The following is a 23405-nucleotide window of genomic DNA, read 5'->3' as shown; positions in this document are numbered from 1 at the left end:
CAAAGTTTTTCTTTTACTTTGACAAATTACCTATAAAGATAAAAAAAGTAATATTTTATTACTTCATTTTGGTTAAAAAAAATAAAAGGTTTAATTATTCTTTTGGTCACTGTTTTTGTTTAAAAGTATCAAATTGGTCACTCAATTTCTTTTTAAATTTCAATTTGATCCCAAATTTTAAAAAATTGATACAATTTGATAATTTTTGTTACATTTTTTGAAGCGAATTAATGATTTTTTTTATCAAAATTGACACTATGATTATATTAATTACATCAATAAAATAAATCATCATTATTAACAACTTTAATCTTGAAGAAAATTTCTTAATCTGTTACAATAAATTAATAAAAATGACAACAATACATCCATTTTTTAAAAAATCAGGATCGAATTGAAATTTAAAATAATTGAAGGATCAATTTAACATTTTTGAACAAAAACAAAGACAAAAAAATAATTAAACCAAAATAAAAAATTCATCTATTTTAATTATATTTAAACTTTATCAAATTTGTCTAAAAAATTTGTCAAAAAAGAATTTTCCATTTTAACCATCAAAGTTGAAAATAAAAAGAGAAAAAATGACAAATATTTACCAAAATATCAAATTTAAAAATATAAAATATTGCATTCATTCCTCACGCTTTTTATTATTATTATTATTATTAACTAACAACATAAAACACAAATATATATACATATATATATATACATATATATATATATATATATATATATATATATATATATATATATATATATATATATATTCATACTAGTCTTAGATAAAAAAAAATAAATATTAATACCAGTCAATCATATCAATTCACCTTTGCTTTTCGTAAGCTATAGTCTGTTTCTCACGCGCCCTCCACCATCTCTCCGTCGTCATCACTCTGAATTGTTCGTCTCTGATTCATTCCTTCAGCTGCAGGTTCGATTCGCAAAACCTTCGATTCAACGCGCACACGTTCAATCTCGATTTCGAGCTTCATTTTCTCGAGATCTTTCAACTCTTAATGTGTATTCCGAATTGTTGCTACCATTTTTTTTCCTGGGTTTTTTTTCACTCTGAATTGTCAAATGCTTTTGTGCTATCGCACCGCGTAGTCTGTTTCGTGTGAGTGAATTGTTAAAGAGCTCAACTGAAGTGTTCGTGTGAGCCGAAATCAGGGATCTGTCTCTATTCATAGTTGTTGAATCGTGTTTTTGGTGTTTTAGTTAACATCGCCATAGAAATGATAATAAGGATGTGTAATTGTACGTTTGTTGTTTGGCTCTTTCAATGCTGTGCTGGATTAAGTTTATTGGGAGTTTGCTGCCTATTGAATTTTAATAATTGTCTGAAATTGCACCGGAAATAAATGTTTACTTAAGAACGGAAATTTGTTGCTGTGTTTTCTGGTTGTTGCAGAATGACGGAGAGAGTTGTCATTACATTGTGCATATATCATTTTGGTCAAAAGTTTCTGATTTTGCTATTCCAGTTTTTAAACTATGTTTTATCGTCTAGAGACTAGTGCGCAAGTTGAAGTGTTGTTTTTTAATATTACACAAGTTTGCTTAAGAATTTTCATGATTCGTTTCCAGTTAAAGTCTAGCTAATTCTTATTATTTTTTTATCAGCAAATAAGACTATATATATATATATATGTAGAAGAGTGTTCTAAATATTTAAAGAACTGCGTAGAATACAAGTGACAACATCTATCCAATACCTATTAGAGTACTGTTTATTCCTCACATTTATTCAACACCTATCAGCGAATTCTTATTTTATTTGAGTGCAATTGTGTGTTTTTAGTAGATGGTACCTGACTTTTATGTTAAAGCAATATTAGCTTTTCTTTTTATTTGTTTTAACTTGTATTCATGCATTTCAGTTAAAGTTGTGGGTTTGCTGGAGCAAGTTAATCCCATACCTTCATGGTGTGTGGTGATACTGAAGACTCGATATGGGAATTTTTGATGAGTTACCTTTGCCTGCAGATAAAGCTGTAAGTGTCACCCTCTTTTGATATATGCTGCAGATAATATTTCCTTGTACCGTTTTAATTACATAATTAGGAGATTTAATTACACTCCTTAATTAGGAGGATTAAGAGGCTGACAATATATTTTAGATTTAATATACAGGACCATTGATTGTGAATTATAGGGATAAATTGTGTTTCTCATATCTTAGTATTTTCTGTCATTAAGTTTTCTGTATTCTATTTAAGAGCAATTGCTCTTTTTTGAATATCAATCAGAAACCACTTTTCTTTGAATATCAGATTTTCGTTTGGCTCTGGATATTTATCTCAGATTTATTTTACATGCCTGCTTTTGGTTTCTTTGGCATTCAGGGTTTGGATAATGTATTATATTCTATGAGGATTTATGTGTCGGGGTCATTGTTTTAACATTATATTCCCCCTCTTGTCCTCTTATATTTGTCTTGTTTGCATTGCCATCTCTTAAAATTTCTATTTTTCTTGAAATCCTTCTGACCGAGAAGCTTTGGATGTAAAACCCCTCTTCATTTGCTTGACAGTGTTAATTGCTCTTCGTTGGTCAGTAGTTGGACTTCTCTAAAAAGCCTTTTCCTGCAAATTCTCTTTTCTGTTTCTAAGTTTATTCATAGTAAAGATGTCTTGACTGTAAACTTATAAATTATGAATCTAAATTATTTTTTTTGAAGCTTTTGTTGTTATGTACTTATGGTATTTATTCTGTACTGACTCATGCTTACACTGTATACTTATTCTTGGTAATCTGAGTCTCAATGCTACATTTGAATGCAGTTTTTAAGAGAAGACCTCTTGAGGATAGATGAATGTTGGATTGCTGCTCGTTTTGATTCATTACCTCATGTTGTTCACATTTTGACATCAAAAGACCGTGATGCTGCTGCCCAATTTTTGAAGGAGCAAAGTGATATCATTGAAGATGTTGTGGATGAAGTAGTACATTCCTACCATAGTGGCTTCAACAGAGCTATCCAAAACTATTCCCAGGTTTCTTTAGATTTTGTTTCTGTGATTACTTCAAATATACATTGAACTATGGACAACTGGGTCGGTCACGGTCATTTGTCATTGAAAGTCTTGGGTGGTGTATATGTGTATGTATTGATCCTGCCACAGATTATAGTTTTTGTCACAATATCAGGTTCATATCATTGGCATAACAGCTGCTGCTTTGTTCAATTTTCAAAGATTTGTCAGCTTTTTTTGTTTCTTATAAGTTTGTTATAAGACAAGAGAAAGAACAAAATATATTTTTTAATTATCAACCTGTTTTTTACATAATTTGTGGGACATAATTTGTTGTTTTTAAGTTGTTTTTAATTCGATTACTTATGTTTACTGTTATTTTTAGAATGTATTATATACCATTTCATTTTTCTTTTTCTTGCCTTGTTTATGTCCATTTAATCTAATTTTTGTATTGATTCTGTGTAATTACAATCTTAAGAGACTTTCTTTTTCTGATCTGGAATGCAAGGTTAAAAAAGATGAGAAACAATAAACAATCTTAACCTGAATTTCTTGTATCTTAAGAATTTAAAGTTGAGAAGGAGTTATAGATGTAAATAAAATGAAGGACATTTTATTAATAAAATAATTGAAACTGTTTTTTGTTCTTAAATTTTCTTTTTCATGAACTTGAAATTCTTTAAATGGTAACCGGATTTCTTCAGCTGAATTATATGAATTTCCGTTTGATAACTATTTTTGTTTATCTCCAGATCTTGAAGCTCTTCAGTGAATCCACTGAAAGTATATCTGTCTTAAGAGTAGATTTGGCAGAGGCAAAGAAGCGCCTAAGTGCCCGCAATAAGCAATTGCATCAACTATGGTATCGATCAGTCACACTGCGACATATAATATCCTTGTTGGATCAAATTGAAGACATTGCCAAGGTCTATTCTTTATTGTAGTCATTCTGATCCAATTGTGACTTTGGTCAGTTTATGGGAATAACGGAATCCCATTCCATTGTTTAAACTTATGCTTGCTTGATCAGATTCTACATGCCCTGATTTGGAGTTGTTTGAGCTACTTACCAGTTTTTGCTTTGAAATAAAACACTTGCATTTTTTGTATTTGTATAATATGTTCCTTTAACTGCAAAATAATAAGTAATTATTATAATATAGACCATCATTTTTTTTGTCCAAAATTTTTAGTGATTTTCAGCTGTCAATGAACCACTTGACCCTAAAATTTAATTCCTTAAGTTAGAGAACAGTATTGCTTGCTTTAACCATGACAAAAGAATCATGTGTAAGCACATTGGTAATGAAACAGATAAAATAGAGGCTAATGCCTAACACTTATGTTACTGAAACATAGTATTACTGTGTTGAAATTTTAATTATTAGTCTGATGATGACAGAGGATTTTAGACATCGGGTCAACTGTGTTCTGATACTGTATCAAATAAGCTCATGATCTGAATGCTCAGGCACTGAAGAGCCAATAGTATCTATTTAAAAAGTATCCAAGACAGCAAATTATTTGTCATTCTCATTTGTAGATTTTAGTGTTTTGTTTTGATAATAATTTCACACATACTTTCTTTTCAATTGCTCTGTTTGAAATTATTGATTTCATAGAGGGTTTTTGATTCTGAAGCTCTAAGATACAGGTTCCAGCTCGCATCGAGAAACTCATTTCAGAGAAGCAATTTTATGCTGCGGTTCAATTGCATGTGCAATCAGTATTGATGCTTGAGCGAGGTCTACAAAATGTAAGATCTTAACTTACTACCATTATCTAGAGGACTGCTACAGTTCTATTTTTTGAACCTTGTATTTATGTGTTTTTGTTAAAAGAAGATTTTTATAATTTAGAGCAAAGGGTATGTACTTGAAGCCAACAATAATAATGAGCCAGAGAGACTTAAGGCCTATTTATTTTGGGATATTTTTAAATTTATTGTTGTTACAAACGTGTCACTTTTTTTTTTTTTTTTTCTGATTTCAAATATTGGTACTAGAAATGATGAAATACGTGCTGTTTTTGTAATTATTAGTGAAAACAGGAGATGAAAACATATTTCTTAAACTGAGCAGGCCTTAATAAATCCAAGTCTATAACAAAGCCATCACACCTCTTTGACAATAATGATAATTACAAATAATAACATATGAAAGGGAGTCAGAAAAATGTTTTTGGGTAATTTGATTAGAAGTGCAGTAACTCCTAAATAGAATTCAAATGGTCTAGTAAAGAAGTTACTAAACTACAGAATATACAGTTAATTCCTAAAATTAGGGATTAATGGTTCCCATAGAATAAATACAAAACCAGTCTGGCCTGATCTCTTAATTATAGTATTTAATTCTGTCCATGCAAGGAATATTCTATTCAGGTCTATTCTGCCAAAGGGCGAAGGTGAGACCTTTTTTAACAATTCCATTTGTTTAGTATGTATTGAACTTTCAACCAAATGTAACTCTATTCTACAACTCATGTCTTGTTAATTTTTTTTTCGTTTTTTCACATTATTCATATTTTCCAACTTATTTAACTGCTTTGTGTGTGTCATAATTATGATTTACGGGTGGCTTAGGTTGGGGCACTTCAAGATGTCCGTTCTGAGTTAACGAAGTTACGGGGAGTTCTCTTTTATAAGATTTTGGAGGATTTACATGCCCATTTGTACAATAAGGGTGAATATAGGTATTTGCTTTACGCATCTAATTACTAGCTTTAAGCATCATATCTGCTGCATATTTTTGACATGCTATTCTCATGTAGACTCCAGATCTCTATTTTCTCTATAGCTACTTTCTCCTATATGTTGTTTGCGTGTGTTTTTGTGTTGAAACATTTGGATGTCAAGAATGCTCAAGTACAACAAAATTTTTATCTGACCGAATAGTTTGAAATATATATTCTCGAGTTTTAAGTCATGTGATTTATTTGTTTTGTTAAGTTAAATGTATCTGAAGTGCTGTTTGTTCAGTGTTGCTGGCTCAACTTTGTTAGAGAATGATGATGATGTACCAACCACCACTGCTTCCCTTGCTGCACATAATTCACAATCACTGTCTCGAAGAACAAGATCATTCAAAGGTGACAGTCGGAATAGTCTTCAGACTGATGGATCCTATAGGACAGGATCAGTGGCAGGAGGGTAATTGAATTTATCAGTATTTATGCTATTTTTCTACTTGTTCTGTACTACATAAACCATGTTACTGATTTCCTATTGGTGCATTATGTTTTTTTATTATCGAACCTTTCACTGTTGATTGCAAATAACTCTTTCATGGTACAGAGATGAAATTTATGATGTTCCTATCACTTTGTTGTATTTTGTGTGCAGTGCATGATGAGAGTTATTGGTAATGTTATTTTGGTATACTGGTTATACTATTCCATGCTATCTATGATAGTGTGATTTGGTACATTATCACTTCTTTTTCTCTCATAATCTGAGGTTGGTGTAATTTTCTGTTTTCTTAATGTGTACTTTGAATTGAGTTGTCTTCACTAATATTAAATATAGCTTATAATATTAGTTTAGGAAGATATTCTGACAATTGTGTATGTTTCTATGTATTTTGGGATTGACGTTACTGAGTATACTAGTAAAAATGTATTAAATGTCATCATCAAATGTATTTCAGTTCCTACGATGGCCGTGATGAGGCATATTCAAATGAGGAAGGCACCTTAGATGGGAATATGGCAGCAATGAGAAGTAATGGTAGTGATGTACCAAAGGATTCCAATAATGCTCTTCGTCAAATGCCAACATGGCTCTCAAATTCGACACCTGATGAATTTCTTGTATGAGTGACGTAATTGTATTGAATTCACAAATGAGTGACATAATTGTATTGAATTCGGCACCTGGTGACTTCTAGTGTCATGAACTGATGTTCTGAGCTTCTTGTGCATAGGAAACAATTAGAAAGAGTGATGCTCCACTTCATGTGAAGTATCTTCAGACCATGGTTGAGTGCCTTTGCATGCTTGGCAAAGTTGCAGCTGCTGGAGCTATGATATGGTTTGTTATCTTGGCAATTTATTGTTCTCCTTTCAAAACACTCTTATCCTAAGGCATTTCCTACGTTGGTGTTTAATTTTTCTAACTGAATCTCATCATTACAATTTTAAAGATTTCGGAATGCTTTTTTAAATTAAGTTCCTTTTCAAACTAACTTGCAGACTTGTATAGATAGCATGATCTCTTCTCTCCATCTGAATTTATATTTTATGTGTTCAATCAAAAACCTTTTCTGCAATTTTATTTCCCAGTTATACTATTTAAAAACCAGTAATCCAATGCTATTTTTTTTAAACTTTATTCTAATATCATTTTTCTTTTTGTCCTTATTGTTCTAATATCATACTTTATAGATGCTGGTACCCTCCCAATTCAAAGAAAATTATGTGAATTTTTCGATTGTTAGTCTTTTATATTTTCTTAAATAGCAGTGGACCTAAAATTCTAAATTTCTAACATTATCCTTTACTTTTGGTGAATAACTATTTTACATTATGCTGAACATAAGTGGTCATGTCCAGTTCTAGTGTTTGCAAGTCTAAGAATGCTGTCACTAAATGAACGTACATGTTTGATATTGTGGAATAGTCTGCAGATGTACAGAAGGATGTTAGGTTCAATCCTGATTGGTACTTGTTGTGGGGTTTCTTTCCTTTGTGTATGTATTACTTCTAGTTCTAGTGGTTTGTTTTGGGACAAACCTGAAATTCAAATGCAAATCACCCTTTTTGCAGAAAATAACTAAATACTGGTGATCTAATTGTTATTATTGTTATTTCTTTGAGTGTGTGCAACTGTGTACGTCTCACATTATTTTATTATTACCCTTTTAACTATATTTGCTTAGTTGGTGTATAAGCTGTGCTTGTTTTATTCTATACCAGCCAAAGGTTGCGGCCAACAATTCACGACATAATTACATCAAATATTAAAGCTCATGCAGAGTTTTTGAATTCATCAAGGTCTAGCACTGGGCATGGTTCCCACGCTGGAACAGGTAATCTGCACTTCATAAAAGGTCAACTGGAAAGTTTTCAACTGCCAAAGCAGAAGCCTAAGAATGGAATATCTAGCAGTGGGACTCTGTTGGCTGTGAGCCCCGTATCGCCTCTTATGGCTCCTGGTGGGAAAGCACAGGTTACTGCTAAGGAGCTTCTTGATTCAATTTTGGATTCTGTTGTTCGATTATTTGGTGAGACTCAATAATTTTACGTATTATTCTCCTTTCTGTGTTGATCATACATTATTAAAAATTTAATTTTTCAATCTCATGTGTCACTCTTTAGAGAATCATGTCATTGTTGGGGAGCTTTTAGAAGCAAAAGCCAGTCAGCATGCTGACATAAACACGCCAAAATCAGTGCCAGTGGATATAAGTTGGAACCCTGATTCTGAAGCATCTCAAGCCACCGGAGGTTACACCATTGGTTTCTCCCTGACAGTGTTACAGGTAGTCTATGTTAGGACAATGTAATTGCAAGATATTTGATAATAGATTTTAAAATAAATATACAATTTGGTATGACTAGACATGGTTGTTGTCTTGGTCTAAGTTACAGACCCTGCTCAACGTATAATATATAGGATATAGTGGTTATTGGATAGTCAATTGAAGTTTAAGTACATTTATAAATTCTCTCTCTAAATATATCAGACGTTGTCAGTGACCGATTTTCTTTAAAAGATTATGCTGATAAGTGATTGCCAATGAATGATTTTCTTTTTTAAATACCCCCTTTTTGCAAGAGCTTTTGAGCTTGAAATATGGACAATGCACAAGGAACACTCAGCAGCTTACCTTGAATCTAATTAGAGCTGCAAGGATTGAATTGTTGACTACTTGGTTGCTGAAGCTTGGTCACTTTGCATCCACTTCAGCAACTAACTTTGTTAATACTTAAATGCTTAGGGCCTATTTGGGTTAGGAAAATGTTTTCTATTTTCCCTGTACACACACATATAATCATACAATGTTCCTTTTTAACCCCTCATGCCATTAGATTAGTATTAAAGCATGCATTTTTTTATGGCTGCAATGTGGCTTGTATAGATTGTGTTGTGCTATCATGTTATTCTTGATCATTTTACCAAAACGCATTAAGTTTCTGCTTCATCAGTTAGTGGCAAAGGGTGACCTAATTTATATGAAAAAATAGGATACGTGATGTGGATAATTCATATCCTTTGTTGGTTTGTTCCATCTCATCATTTTGTGACAGAAACATGAAAGGTTTCTGTTTAAGTTCATTGTAAAGGGAGCCTAAGTAATGAGACTGACAGGACCTACATTATATTACTTATATTTTATTTATACTTTCCTCTTATATTCCTTCACTCATGTTTTTATAGAGTGAATGCCAACAACTTATTTGTGAAATTCTACGGGCCACTCCTGAAGCTGCATCTGCTGATGCTGCTGTTCAAACAGCTAGGCTTGCAAGCAAAGTCCCTTCCAAAGATAAAAGGCAAGTGAATTGAATTTATATTGTCCTTTAATATAACATTTATTTTGAATTATTGTTTAGGGTCATTTGAGAGGATGAGCCCTAGTGCAGTGGTATGTTTACGGCCTTGTGACTTGGGGGTCACAGGTTTTAAATTCTGGAAACAACCTCTTTGCTTGTGGGAATAGGGCTGCAAACATTTTCCTTCCTCCCCCGAACTCATCATTATGGAACCTTTACCAGCTGACTTCTCTTTTTTATTGTATACGGGTCCTTTTGCCACATAAGCTCCCAGAACCTTAGAATAAATAAATTGAGAAAAATCTACCAATATAGCATAAGAACTAAAGGGATAATAAATTAAATTACTAGCAAACTTCCAGTGCCGAAAACTATTTTTGGAATCCTCTATTAATCTTCTAATTTAGGAGCACATGGTTTGCAACTCAAATAAGTTATTTCTTGTCTCATAATAGTTCATTTTGTGCCTTTCCCTTTAACACACAAACACACCATATTTTAAGCAATTTTGCGAAGAGAAAAACTTTACCTCAGTACAGTAACCAAGTATTCTATAAAACTTCTAGAAATTGATTTTCAAGTTACTAAAGTTCCACACGAGAATAAAACCTCATCAGAAATTAACATATTATTCCTATGAGATTAATAAGCACACGCATTTTATAAAATTTCCTAGGAATCCTATTCTTGGGACAATAGAGTGTTTTTGTTTGAATTTAAATGAAAGATTCCATGTACAAAACAAACTTCACCTTGACCAAATTTGTATGCTGTTCTTATTAATTATCATTTCTTATTGATTACAGGGATGGATCAGAAGATGGTCTTAGCTTCGCATTTCGCTTTACTGATGCTACAATATCCATGCCTAACCAGGGTATGATAAATCTCAAGTTTAGAAGAAAATATTTTTATATAGTCTCATTACATACATCTGGTATATATACATACACTAATGGGATAAATTTGGAAATAAGCATTGCCTATTCTAGGAAACAAATCCCTAAATTTTAGCACCAGCAGATCGTGGGTTCACTAGGGAGGCGGTGATTGACACTAGCTCTGATACCATGTTGAAATAAAGGAGAATAAAGCAAAGTGTGAATCATCTTGTATGTATGGAGCACATAGGGTTATGCATTTATAAATAGGAAAATACAAAGAGATGGGTCTAAGGCTGTTACATCTAACAACTTAATGACAAAAATATAATAAACTGAATCAGGAATATCTAACAATATGCTAGTAATAAAATCAAGAATAACCAATATACAGAATTAAAAATAATAGGAATCAAATCTAAAACTTCATAAAATATCTTAACACTCCACCTCAAGCTAGTGAGTGAGTTTTCTCTATCCCCAACTTGGATACAATTCTCTCAAAGTTACTGTTGTTCAGCCCCTTGGTGAGTATGTCAACAAGCTATCCTTGAGTAGACACATATGGGATGCAAATCAAGCCACTCTCAAGCTTTTCTTTAATAAAATGTCTGTCCACTTCAATGTGTGTAGTTCTATCATGTTATATAGGGTTGTGAGCTATGTTGATTGGAGATTTATAGTCACAATATAACCTCAGGTTCATCCCACTTTATCTTTAAGTTTTGTCTTCCAATATAATCTTCAGCCATAACAATCCACATATTCCTTGAGCAAATTCTGCTCGACACTAGATCTAGCTACCACACCAAGTTACTAGATTTCCACCAAGGAAGGTGCGATGACCTCCTATCTATTATTGAACTTGCATAATCAACATTAGTATATGCCTCAATACTAGCATTCTTGTTTCTTTTGAACAAAATTTCTCTTCCTGCTGCCCCTTTCTAATACTGGACAATTCTAAGAGTTGCTTGTAAATGTGTTTCCTTTGGTTGATGCATAAATTGACTGATTAGACTCACAGAAAAACCAATGGTTGGTCTACTGTGAGATAGATAAATAAGTCACTTCCTATTCTAGGAAACAAATCTCTAAGATTGTGGAATTCATATTCTAGTAATAAAATCAAGATACATCCAATATACAAAATCAAAAACAATAGGAATCAAATCTAAAACTTCCTAAAATATCTAAACAATAAATTCTATGAAAGAAGTAAAATGAATTTTCAAATTGTAACATAGATGTTGAGAAAAACCCAAATTCCACATTTCCTATAGATAGTTTCAAAATACAGAATACAAGTGGGGGCAATCCTCATTTTATAAACCAATTTTATAGGGTTATGTTAGACCTAAACCGCTCTATAATAAAGTATCAGAGCTTGTCCCATATCTATTAAAAGGGTTACTTACTGTGGTATGCACGTAGCAAGCCCAATAGTGTTGGACTTGAGAGGTATATTGAGAAAAACCCAAGTTTCACATAGACTAAAGATAGGCTAAAAAATTACAATCTATAATTGGAGGTGATGGGCAATCCTCTCCTAATAAGTCAGTTTTTTAAGATTGAGTTAGGTTTAGATCAATTTTTAATAGGATGAAAGACTCATGATGATGTAGGTTCAAAGTTGTTAAGATCTGCTATACAATTTTGATGCAACTTAATTTGCACTAATTATGCAAACTACTGATGTGCGCCTATATGAATGTATTAAAGAAGGCTCTCCTTGATGGAATTTTCCAATTTAATTAGATTAACTTACAATATTTCTGGTGATTGAGCTTTGGATAGATAAATGCATTGTCCAAATAAGTCATACTTTAGAATTAAGATTCAGGGATGTGGCAAACACCTTGGTGTCTCTATAACCTTTTTCTGAATGATAGAGATGCGTTTGTTTGAGTCTGAGGATAAATTTTGTACAAAGGACATGATTTGTAACTTTGTGCTGGTCATTATTAACATGAAAAGAATAGATCTGGTTTGACTGTCTTTCAGCGGCAGCATATTGCTATCATCAACTGGATGAACGTGTGATTAATTAGTATTGGGTAAAGCCTAAAATGATGCGCCTCGAATGTTTAAAATATTGGCACACTCTAGTAACTCTGATATATTTATCATTTGAGTTATGGTTTACGCCTCGTCTTTGGAGTATCAGTATCTCTTTCTGCATTATTTTTACACATTATTAGTTATATAATAACCTTAAATATTTAGGACAAGTGTTTCTTGTTTTCTGAGAGATGGGGTAGCCTTGCTGATTTTTTAGTTTCTCATACTTGTGTTTACATTTTTTTTCCAGAGTATCTCTTTTCCTCACAATGTGTTTTTTTGCATAAAATTTCTATTTCTAAATAGAGAAAGAGGTTCTTGGGAGTTTTATGTGATTTATTTGATGGCAAAGAAAAAATTGCAATGTTAAAGAAATTGGAATTCATAAGTTTTTGAGCAGGTAATTTGTGTTTGTCAGAATACTTAGAATGTTTCACAGTTGTGTTTTCTATGTTCCTTTGTAATTGTTTAACATTTGTGATGGTTAAAGCTACTGTCCAATAAATATGATATATTATAGTATGAATCTTACTAATATCTTGATCTGGATAAGCAAATTATTAATGTTTAAGACTGCAAGTAATTTTGGATAGAACATAAACAAGTAATTGCTGATATTTAGGAAACATTTACTTTCTGGCCATTTGTGTGTCTAGTGTCTACAATTCTATATGGTTGTTCTTCAGCTTGTGAAGATTCTCCATTCCTATAGTATGCATTTCTGACCTGGTACATGTGTCATCTGTAATGACTTTAATTTGTAAACAACCCATGGAAGTTTCTTGTAATATCATTTATTTTACTAGTAATTATTTTTATTCCCTACTTGCAGTTTATAATCTAACGACAAGTCATTGTCTCTAAAACACAAGTTTATGTCATATGATATATATTCATGTTTTTCTTTATCATTTACTTGTTTCTTAAGCTGCTAATTTCTTCTTATTTCAACATTTATGGCCGGTTGCAATAATATTCAGGAGTTGATCTTGTTCGCCAAGGTTGGAATAGGAAGGGTCCCAATGTACAAGAAGGTTATGGTTCAGCAGCAGTTTTGCCTGAGGAAGGCATTTATCTAGCCGCATCCATATACCGACCTGTGCTTCAGGTGTTGCATATTCGATTTTCTATAGTCGTGTAAAGTTTTGATCATATTCCTTATCATATTTGTTCCTCACTGGGTTATTGACTTTGTTGTGCAGTTCACAGATAAAATTGCTTCAATGCTGCCAACAAAGTATTCCCAACTTGGGTGAGCTAAAAAATGTTGTAGTCTGTGAAAGATATGATTTGATTTCATCAAATAGGAAAATTTCTTAGGAAATATTTCTCATTATTAATTGTTGATTTTATTACTTTTTACTCTATCTCTTCATAATATATAAGAATTATCATCCTCATTTACCTATGTTGTCACTAATCCTGTCTATGGTATAGAGCATTATCATCCTCATTGACCAACATTTTCTCTTGGGTAAACAATACCAACTTTAACATTTTTTGCTTGCCAAGCAGCCACTGTGTTCTTCAAGCATAGTTTCCTCTCTAGCAGTTGTCACGTCCTCCGAGAACTTATCTCCACAACAATCATTGTGCCATCCGAGGACTTTCCCTCCCGAATAGCCACTGCACTGTCAGAGCACTTCTGCTCTCCAACAGCTGCTGCCCTCTTGGAGCATTTTTTTCTCTATGGCATCTGCCAACCCTCTGAACATTTTTTCTCTCCAACAGCCACTACACCCTCAGTTTTCTGAACTTTTTTCCTTTCCGGCAACCATCCCTCTGAACATTTTTGCACTCCAACATCTGCCAACCCTCTGAGCTTTTTTCACTCCGACATCTGCTGACCCTCTGAACATTTTTTCTCTCCAACAGCCACTACACCCTCAAAGCATTTATTGTCTTTAGAAGTTGTTGCACCTTCTGAACATCTTTGACTGTCATGTGCCCTCCTAGCAGTTTTTCTCTTCAGTAGCAGCCGCATTCTCCAAGCATCTTTTGCTCTTCAATAACAGTAGACTCTGAGCTTTTTAGCTCTTCGGTGGTCCTTTAAGAGTTTTTTCTTCTGGCAGTTATAAATATATTAACAGTTGATATTTCAATATATGCACCATTTGTTATTCCTGTGAACATAGTATTATCCATTAAAGCAAGCTGCTGCTCAAAGAGGAGTTGGATTCATTACTTTCTATCATTTTCTTTCCAATTCTTGAATTGTTATAAACATAAATGTTTTGATCAAGTATGTATTGAAGACATTGTTGGCCACTTTTTTTCTCTTTCTTCCCTTAACCCTATATGATTCTGATAGCAATTTTTAGAGGTACAGGCATACAGAATGTCCATTATAATTGATTTCCATAAGCTCCTATAGTTTGAAAGTTAGGCAGCAAGTATTGAATGCTGCAGACTTGGTTATAGAAGCTCTAATACTGTTAAAAATAATAGTTTATGTAGCATACTCTGAATAATGTGAGATTGGATTCATTCGGTGTGTGTAAAACCCAAAGCTCCATGACCTTTTTATTTTTTGTAAGACTCAGGCTAAATACTAATGTAACTGTATTAATACAAGCCCTACCTAACTAATCCAATAATAGACTTTTAACCCTAATCATCCAATAATTACTAACCCTAATCAAAGTAAGGAAATAGAATGAAATTGGAAGCTCGATTGCTTCTCAATTAGTTTTCTGTTAAATTTTGTATTTTGTTTTAGGGTACCATGCTTAATGTATCTTTACTGTATATTCTCTATTTTATTTTGAACGACAATAATGCTTCTTTCCAAGCTCCAATTTTGTTGCTATATAACTTATTAATGTTAATTGGTGGTGCTATCCACTTTGTGAATTACAGAAATGATGGTTTGCTAGCTTTTGTGGAGAACTTTCTGAAGGACCACTTTTTACCAACTATGTTTGTGGACTACCGAAAAGGCGTACAGCAAGCCATATCAAGCAAGTCTTTATACTATTCTGACTGTTCATTTTGTATCCGTTATTGAGCACCATGCTTGTCTCCTAATTTTGTCTACTGTGCATCTTAGTTTATTTTTTGAAACATCTAAATTGTAGTGTCAATTTGAAGTTTGGTTTGTCTGATATGCAATCACACTTTATTTGGTTTATAGACATGTTATTAGAAATTAAAATAAACCAGGCATTAAAAAATAATTCTTACTTTATGATAAAAAGATATGAAATGGGTGTATGACAGAGAGATAGTATATGCCCTCAGATTTCTCCACCGTAAGTTTGTATTAAGGTTTGATCTCTACATCTAAACAGGTCCAGCTGCATTTCGTCCAAGGGCACATGTGGCTACTGCTTACACTCCTTCAATTGAAAAGGGTCGCCCTGTGTTACAAGGATTATTGACTATAGATCACTTGACAAAGGAGGTAAATTTTTAACATGGATAGTAATCTTACAAAAAATGTGATGTTTTATTCTTCTATATTAGCTGAGAAGATGATATGATACCTAGTCTTGTAGTTTCTGAGTTTGGCCATTATTTCACTATGCATGATGATTTATTTTTCAACTGATGGTTATAGAACATGGATGTGTTCCCTGACTTTTTCATCTAATTTATTGAAGGTGCTTGGCTGGGCACAAGCAATGCCCAAGTTTGCTAATGATCTAGTGAAGTATGTGCAAACTTTTCTGGAGAGGACTTACGAAAGATGTAGGACTGCATACATGGAGGTATTGTTTTTCCCTTTTAGGATAAAAAACCTTGAATGGAATTGCCCAATTATGAAGGATATTTTATCTGCTTAGGGAATATAAACAAAAACAGAGAATACAGTCACAAATAGAAGCATTATTAGAAATGCCAAACCCTCATGTACCACACAAAGTCACCTATTTGAAACAACTGTTAAAATGAAATGTTATTTTATTATTATTTCTTTTGTATGTATCCAGCTTTAGGGTTAGGGTTAAAGCAGTGCCTTACATTTGTTTTGTAACTCATATACACCGATACAAGCACGTCATTGTAGGTTGAATACACTCTTTTGTTCCTCTTCTCTTTATTCAAGTTGGTCTTAAAGCGGGTACAATCTCACTTTGTCTTCTCCTTCATTGTCTCTGGCAACATTTGTTATTGCCACTATCATCAAAGTCAATGTTGCTGCAGTTCTCCACTGTTGCCACCGCTACCCTCCACGGTCATTAAATTGTAAGAAGTCAAGGTTAGGTGCTCTGTAAGGAAGCGACCCAACCCCAATGGTCACACAACCAACCAATCCCTAGTGCGTCATCAACATTGATCTTTGCACTACCAGATTTTGGCACGTTTCCTCACTGCACAGCCTTCTTGTTACCAAAATCACTTTGCAACATTGTTGTCTATCTCATCAACATCTTCTGCCTCCATTTCTGACCTTGTTCTCTGTCTTGAAGTGTTTTGGTGTTGGGACACATTCCCCCTCTTACAATCTTAGGGTTCTTCTCTCTCCTTAGATATGGTTGTTGTTCTTCATCTTTTAGAAGGCTTCAGCAGGTTCTACTCCTTCCTTTCCTGTTACTCGTACCATTACAAGTGCAAAGCTCAACTGAATAATTATTTGTGCTTGTCTGCCTTTGTGGAGTTATGGTTCCTTGGTCAAGGATATCATGACCATTTGGAAATTGAAGCCAGCTCTTGTATTTCTTATTCAAACAGATCTCCAATTATGTGTTGTTTTCTGACAATCAGATGAGCCTGGTGTTGTAGAGATGCTCGGATCCTTTAAAGGATGTTTCTCTTTTTGGAAGAATGCACAAGACATTTTTGGTGAATGGTATTCTGTCTCTTTGATGCAACTCAAAAAGTAACTTCTCTCAAACAGACCAACCATAAAATGGTCTCACATTTGGAAAAGGCTAGGACTGCTGTAGTAGTTAAAAGATTTCTAGTGGCGAACATTAGAGGAATTCAACGAGAAACTTGGTAGATATTATATGGTGTTGGTTCTGAGAATCCTACATTCAGATTTTGATCATGTTTGTGATAAGATTCTAGAAGGTGATCAAATTCTTTCTATTGATGGTTTAGTTACTGGACTTTTCCGTGTACTTGATGAAAGATGACAATCAAACAGAAGTTATTAATGGCAGTCCCTCGTGGAAAAGGAGGAGGTTGGAACATATGGGGAAACATGGTGGTAGGAGTGAATGTCCTCAATGCTCACACCGCAAGTGAATAGGTCATGCTCAAAATAATTGTTATTCCTTGTGTGGCTTTCCAGAAAAGTTATTCACATGTCTAATTCTGAATAATCAGAATCCAAAATTTCTTATGAGTACTAAGAACTTTTGAGGTACAAGTTTAGGTGCCTCAGACTGTATCCCTGCTAACAATTCATCATTTTCCTCCATTTCTTATCCAAAAATTCATCATCTTGTTATTGTTGCCAATGGATTCAAAGTTGCATCTCAAAGAATTGGACAAGTTTGGCCACATATTGAGAAATGCATGGAGTTTAATCCTTGCTGCCCTCTTTGTTAATTGAATTAAGTTTTGGAAGTATGGTCTGGCGATTACTCCCTTCCCAAGGGATAGCCAACAGGTAATACTAATTGTTACAAGAGGAACTGTGTGTTGGGACCCCCAAAATTTTCTAAAATTCAATAAACATCCCAACTTCTTTTGCTATGTTGAATTTAGTTTAAACATTTTGATTAGTTTGGGCCTAGCTCAACCTTAAAACCTTGATCATGAGACCTCAATCCCTAGACTGGTTTTATTTTTTATTGTACTGGGAAAGCTGAAGGCAAGTAAATTACACAGGAAAAACGGCAGAGCTAGGTATGTTTTTGGACAGTTGAGGATAACCTAATATCATCTAGGATAGGCTGCTATCGTCCTAAATTTAGGATTAGTCTAACTTAACCTCAAGCTAGCTCACGAGGTGAGAATTGACCCAATCTTTATAACTCTACTTTATTCATTCTATAGTTTATCCAGGGTCTCAAAAAGCTCCATATAAAATTTATGGCCCTAATCCTTTCCCTAAACAATTGTATTGTTAGGCCACCCAATAGCTTAAGCTTTTGGGTTATGTTGGTTCTTGAGATTGTTAGATACATAACTGTTTATGTACCTGCACCTAAAAGCTCAAGCATTTGGCTAAGTTGATAATTGACATGTCTATAAATAGTTGTTTACTCTAGCATGGTGGCCTTCACTTTTTGCCAACATTTTAATCAATTATATTACAGGCTGTTCTTGAGAAGCAGAGTTATATGCTTATTGGGAGGTTTGATATTGACAAACTGATGAGACTCAACTCATCAAGTGCATATTTACCGAATCAGCTCGGTCAGTTTAATATGGAAAGTAATTCATCTGATGCTGAAACAATTGAGGCTGAATCAGAACTAAGTGAATTACTGTTAAATTTGCGTCCTATTAAGCAGGTTTGATTTTCTCTGTCTATACTAACAAATTATTGTGTTTCCTTGTTGATATAGTTTTCTTCCTGTATATTGTGCTTATGTAGTAATGACTTTGTTATGTTTTTTCTCCAGGAAAACCTGATCCATGATGACAACAAACTTATTTTGTTGGCATCTCTTAGTGACTCATTGGAGTATGTTGCAGACTCTATTGAAAGGTGGATTTTCTTCATGCTTTGCAATTTAGACAGTGTTTTAATTGCATATTGAACTATTGTGTATAAAGTAAGTATATGTGCAGTGCTGTCAGTATTGCAACTTAGACTGTAGATTCCATGATCTGTAGGTTGTGGGTGGTGGAACACATCCACTCCCAGCAAGAAACTTGCTTTGTTGGGATTGTGGAAGGATTGCTAGTAAGATTGGTAAAATCTGTAAATTGCCAATAATGCTCAAACAATTTTCAGTCGTGGAAAAGAAAATGTGGATCCCCCAAGTCTTATTATCTAATGTGAAACTTCTTGTGAGAACCTCCCCTGGGTGTGCTTGTTTCCCTTGGATCTAACTAGGTTTGTACTTGTGAGTGACTCTGCTTCCTGTGAGCCTCTGGCCTGTGTGCTTCTCTGATTTTATTCAGCAAGTGTCTGAGGTTTGTCAAAGCTGTCTTCGACTAATATAAGAAAATCTTATGTTTCAAGTTGCAATCTCATGTTTTATATCTCTAAATTCCAACTTCAACACAATTAAACTGTGTGTATTGGATGTCCCACATCGACTAGAGATAACTCTCATTTAGAGTATATAAGTATGTGCAAACCTCACCTTTTAAGCCGGTTTTGTGGAGTTGAGTTAAGCTTAAAATTCACTTCTTAACATTGTATCAAAGCCAGGTTAGTTTTGGTGGGCTTGTGGTTAGCTGAAGGGGGAAGTTTCAATGTGGACTCACTTGAGGGGGAGATTGTTGGGAAATTCGAGTGAGTTTAAGTTCTACATTAAGTTAAATTGTAGTCTAAGTCCCACATTGAGTAAAAATGAGAAAGTTGAGTACCATATAAGATGAAGACCCATAAATCCATTGCTTTAAGGTTTTGTGTTGGAGGTGGTATCAATCCCTTATGTGTGGATTGGGCTCATGTCTCATTGGTGTTGTACTTCTCCGGTAATCATCTCTCAAAAGACCCATTAGTAAGTGGTATACTGTTGGGAAAGTCAAGTGTGAGTCTAAGTTCCATATTGAGTAAAAATGATAAAGTTGATCACCATATAAGGATGAAGACCCATAAACTCATTGTCTTAAGGTTTTGAGTTGAAAGTGGTGTCAATATTTTCTGTATGAGTTGGGCTCATGTCTCATTGGTGTTTTATCTCTTCAGTAATCCTCTCTCAAAAGACCCATAGTGGTATGTTGCTGGGAAATCCAAGTGAGTCTAATTCTCACATTGGGTAAAAATGAGAAAGTTGAGCACCATATAAGAATAAAGATCCGTCAGCATTGTGTCCAATTTTTGTTTGCTGGCTTTCTTTTCTTTCTTTTTTTTTTTTTTTTCTATTTAGACATATTGCCCTCCTCTGCATAGCTCTTACATTCTTATATCATATATTACACTTTCCTTTCTGATGGAAATGGATTATGACTTTTGAAATAGGTTTTATTTTATTGTCTTCTTTGCCAGGATAAGAGTTACTAGATGCGAGGGTTTAAGCTTTAAGCTAATAGTCATACTCTTAATATTTATAGAGGTAATTATTGAATATAGTGAAATTAGGTTTAGGGTTAATCTCCCTTGTGTCTAAAATACACACAGTAATATATTTATAATGAAGAATGATACAAGTATATATGGCAACCAGACATAACTGTGGTCAATAGAGGATATTCTTACAAATAATATCAACAATATCTACCAATATAAAACAATGTCTCTATTTCCCTAATTAACAATAGACGTTATGTTTTCCTAAATATCATAAAACGTAATATATGGAACCGTAATCAATGTAACACATTCAGAATACTGATAGCGTACTTTCTCTATTACTTCTCTGATTTCTGAATGAATACCCCATATGCTGAGCCACAAGAAATGGGGACAAAGAGTTTGATTTAACAACCTGGTCTAGGGAGGTAGGGCAGGGCAGCAGATTGAGTTAAGATTATGATGAAAGGAAAAAGAAGGAAAGGGCAATATGAAACTGAGTATGGAGACCTGGGAGGGTGCCACCAAGGCATCTTGAATGCCATGGAACAGTATATTTCTTTTCAAATTTCCATTCAATATTTCCTCTGTATGTCCATGTTGCTGGTACTGTATTGCACCTATGTCATGTTTGAATCATATATAATACCATTTTCTTTCCTTGATCAGAAGTGTGAGATGGGTTTTTTTACTGGTTTCACAAATGAGAGAAAATGAGCATCGTTTTCTCAAAGATCCCTCCAAATATTTAGAACATTATTTGTGGTGTTTAAATCCTTTGTTAAATTTGCAGGCTTGGACAGACAACTCAGAGAGCACCAAATCATGGAAAAGACCATCACAGTCGTTCAGACAGTGCTCCTCCAAAGAGTCTAGCTTCATTTGCTCAAGATTATAGGAAACTGGCAATTGATTGCCTCAAGGTTTTACGTATAGAGATGCAATTGGAGACAATATTCCATATGCAGGTTTGTCACTTGTGAGTTTATTTGTCCCTGTTGTGAAAGGAATAATAATTTGATAGTCGATCATGTCAAAACTTAACTGAGCATCAAGATTTTGAGCAGGAAATGGCAAATACAGAATACTTGGATGACCAAGATGCTGAAGAGCCGGATGACTTCATCATTTCGCTCACTTCACAGGTGTGTCTTTCTATCATTGTGTGTTGTTTTTATCTTATGAAGATTCTTAGTTGGATTCAGGGAGTGACATGGAAGGCTGGTCATTCCAAGAATAAAGTAATGGTGCAAGGCGACATGGTTTCTCTTATTTCTCAGTTTCTGCAGACTTGAGATGTTATGATTATCCTTTTACTTAATGAATTATTTAAATTGATGAAAGTTAAGGATAATTACAATTGATGAAATTGGTTAACAAATTTTTTCATTAGCATGAAATCAACCGAAATCAGATTTATGAGGTAAAACAATTAAACATTATTTGCCCCTGGATAATTCAAAATCAAGAAAAGCAGGATAAGGTCCTGGAACAATAGTTTTTAAATGCTACGAAGTAATGTGGTGTAAATTTATAATTAAGCTCGTAAAATTTATTGTAAGTTCATTGCGCTAAAATTTGGGCATGGAAGTTATAGCCACGTCGGTATATGGTAGTGGAACTTGAGTGTATATTCTATATACACAAAGGGTTTTGCCTTGCAGTGATTTGAGTTTTCAGGCTTGTAAATTCCATATCTATTGATTCCTTCCATAAAATGGAAATTGTTAATGGAATACGCAGATAACTCGAAGAGATGAGGAAATAGCTCCTTTTATTTCAAATGTAAAGCGGAATTACTTATTTGGTGGAATTTGTGGGGTTGCTGCAAATGCATTTCTTAAGGTATTATACTTTTTACAGTTTTTTCTTTGATGTTTGGAGTTGTATTTTCAGTATAATCAATTTTATCAATTATTTTCTTTCACTGCTAATGATAGAGTTCTCTTATTTACTTATTAGGCTTTGGCGGATATGAAATCAATAAATCTTTTTGGCGTTCAGCAAATTTGTCGAAACGCTATTGCATTGGAACAGGTAACAACTAAAGTTTCTCGGTGATGTATATATGGCCTGTTGCATATAACTAAATTTTCAAGTATATGAGACTGTACATTCAGATAGAATTAGAACTAAGGAAATTTGAAAGCCATAAAAATTTTGGATGATGGTACAGGCACTGGCAGCTATTCCATCCATAAATAGCGAAGCAGTGCAACAAAGATTGGATCGAGTCCGCACATACTATGAACTATTGAACATGCCATTTGAGGCAAGTCAACATAACTAATGACTCTACGTTTGTTCAATTTTTTTTTTCAGTCATCTTATTTATTAGTATTCCTATTTGTGTTGCAGGCCTTGGTTGCCTTCATCACAGAACATATGCACTTGTTCACCCGCGCTGAGTAAGTTTTATGCAAATTTTAGTTGTTAATACACTTCTATGGAATTCTATTGACAAAATATTTCTACAGGTATACCAACCTTCTTAACGTTCAGGTTCCAGGACGGGAAATTCCTCCTGATGCACATGATCGAGTATCTGAAATATTATCCACGTAGAAAGTTCCCTTTCGTTTATATTCCTCACATCAATTATATTTCTCATTCATATTTCTGAAAATGCTTATGTAACAAACCGATGCCGATCTTACATGGTAGACTACCGGTGAAAAGTGGTTTTGATTGTAATTCCTTTCTTCCCATCAATTGTTTGTAATGTAATGGTGATTCCAATTTTGGTTGCCGCTGCTTTCCTTTTGAGTTACTCCCTTGCTCGCTCTCTATTTTTTGGGTCTTGAGTTTGAGTGTGAAGAGCATTTCTTTCAAGTCAATATTAAGGACAACCTGAAAATCACTTGTATATTTTTCATGCTAAATATGTTGTATAATTACTTT

General features: G+C 33.8%; 1 protein-coding gene across 1 annotated transcript; it reads left to right on the top strand.

The window, feature by feature from the left end:
* The first annotated feature begins 791 nt into the window (after positions 1–791).
* Positions 792–23251, top strand: SEC8 (subunit of exocyst complex 8). The gene is made up of 27 exons (XM_028081333.2): positions 792–937; positions 1887–2000; positions 2790–3002; positions 3737–3910; positions 4639–4740; positions 5566–5675; positions 5962–6132; positions 6629–6791; positions 6905–7011; positions 7896–8203; positions 8298–8461; positions 9361–9476; positions 10283–10353; positions 13399–13526; positions 13621–13670; positions 15278–15378; positions 15709–15821; positions 16021–16128; positions 18631–18828; positions 18940–19025; positions 21298–21472; positions 21572–21649; positions 22248–22349; positions 22467–22541; positions 22681–22776; positions 22863–22912; positions 22982–23251. Exons 2-27 carry the CDS (start codon positions 1959–1961, stop codon positions 23067–23069), a joined length of 3189 nt encoding a protein of 1062 aa, XP_027937134.1. The 5' UTR covers positions 792–937; positions 1887–1958; the 3' UTR covers positions 23070–23251.
* Positions 23252–23405: the final 154 nt, after the last annotated feature.

The sequence above is a fragment of the Vigna unguiculata genome, chromosome 7 (assembly GCF_037176805.1).
Source record: "Vigna unguiculata cultivar grain cowpea cultivar isolate G323 ecotype 2 chromosome 7, ASM3717680v1, whole genome shotgun sequence".
NCBI lineage: Eukaryota > Viridiplantae > Streptophyta > Magnoliopsida > Fabales > Fabaceae > Vigna > Vigna unguiculata.
This window is presented reverse-complemented; position numbering and strand designations above follow the sequence as displayed.

What these genes read in the sequence shown, in the direction of transcription:
- SEC8 (XM_028081333.2), top strand. Translation starts at nt 1,959, where the DNA reads ATGGGAATTTTTGATGAGTTACCTTTGCCTGCAGATAAAGCT. An exon ending in TTCTGTTGTTCGATTATTTG is followed by an intron (nt 8,204 to 8,297) that starts GTGAGACTCAAT and finishes GTCACTCTTTAG; the next exon opens with AGAATCATGTCATTGTTGGG. An exon ending in GTCCCTTCCAAAGATAAAAG is followed by an intron (nt 9,477 to 10,282) that starts GCAAGTGAATTG and finishes TATTGATTACAG; the next exon opens with GGATGGATCAGAAGATGGTC.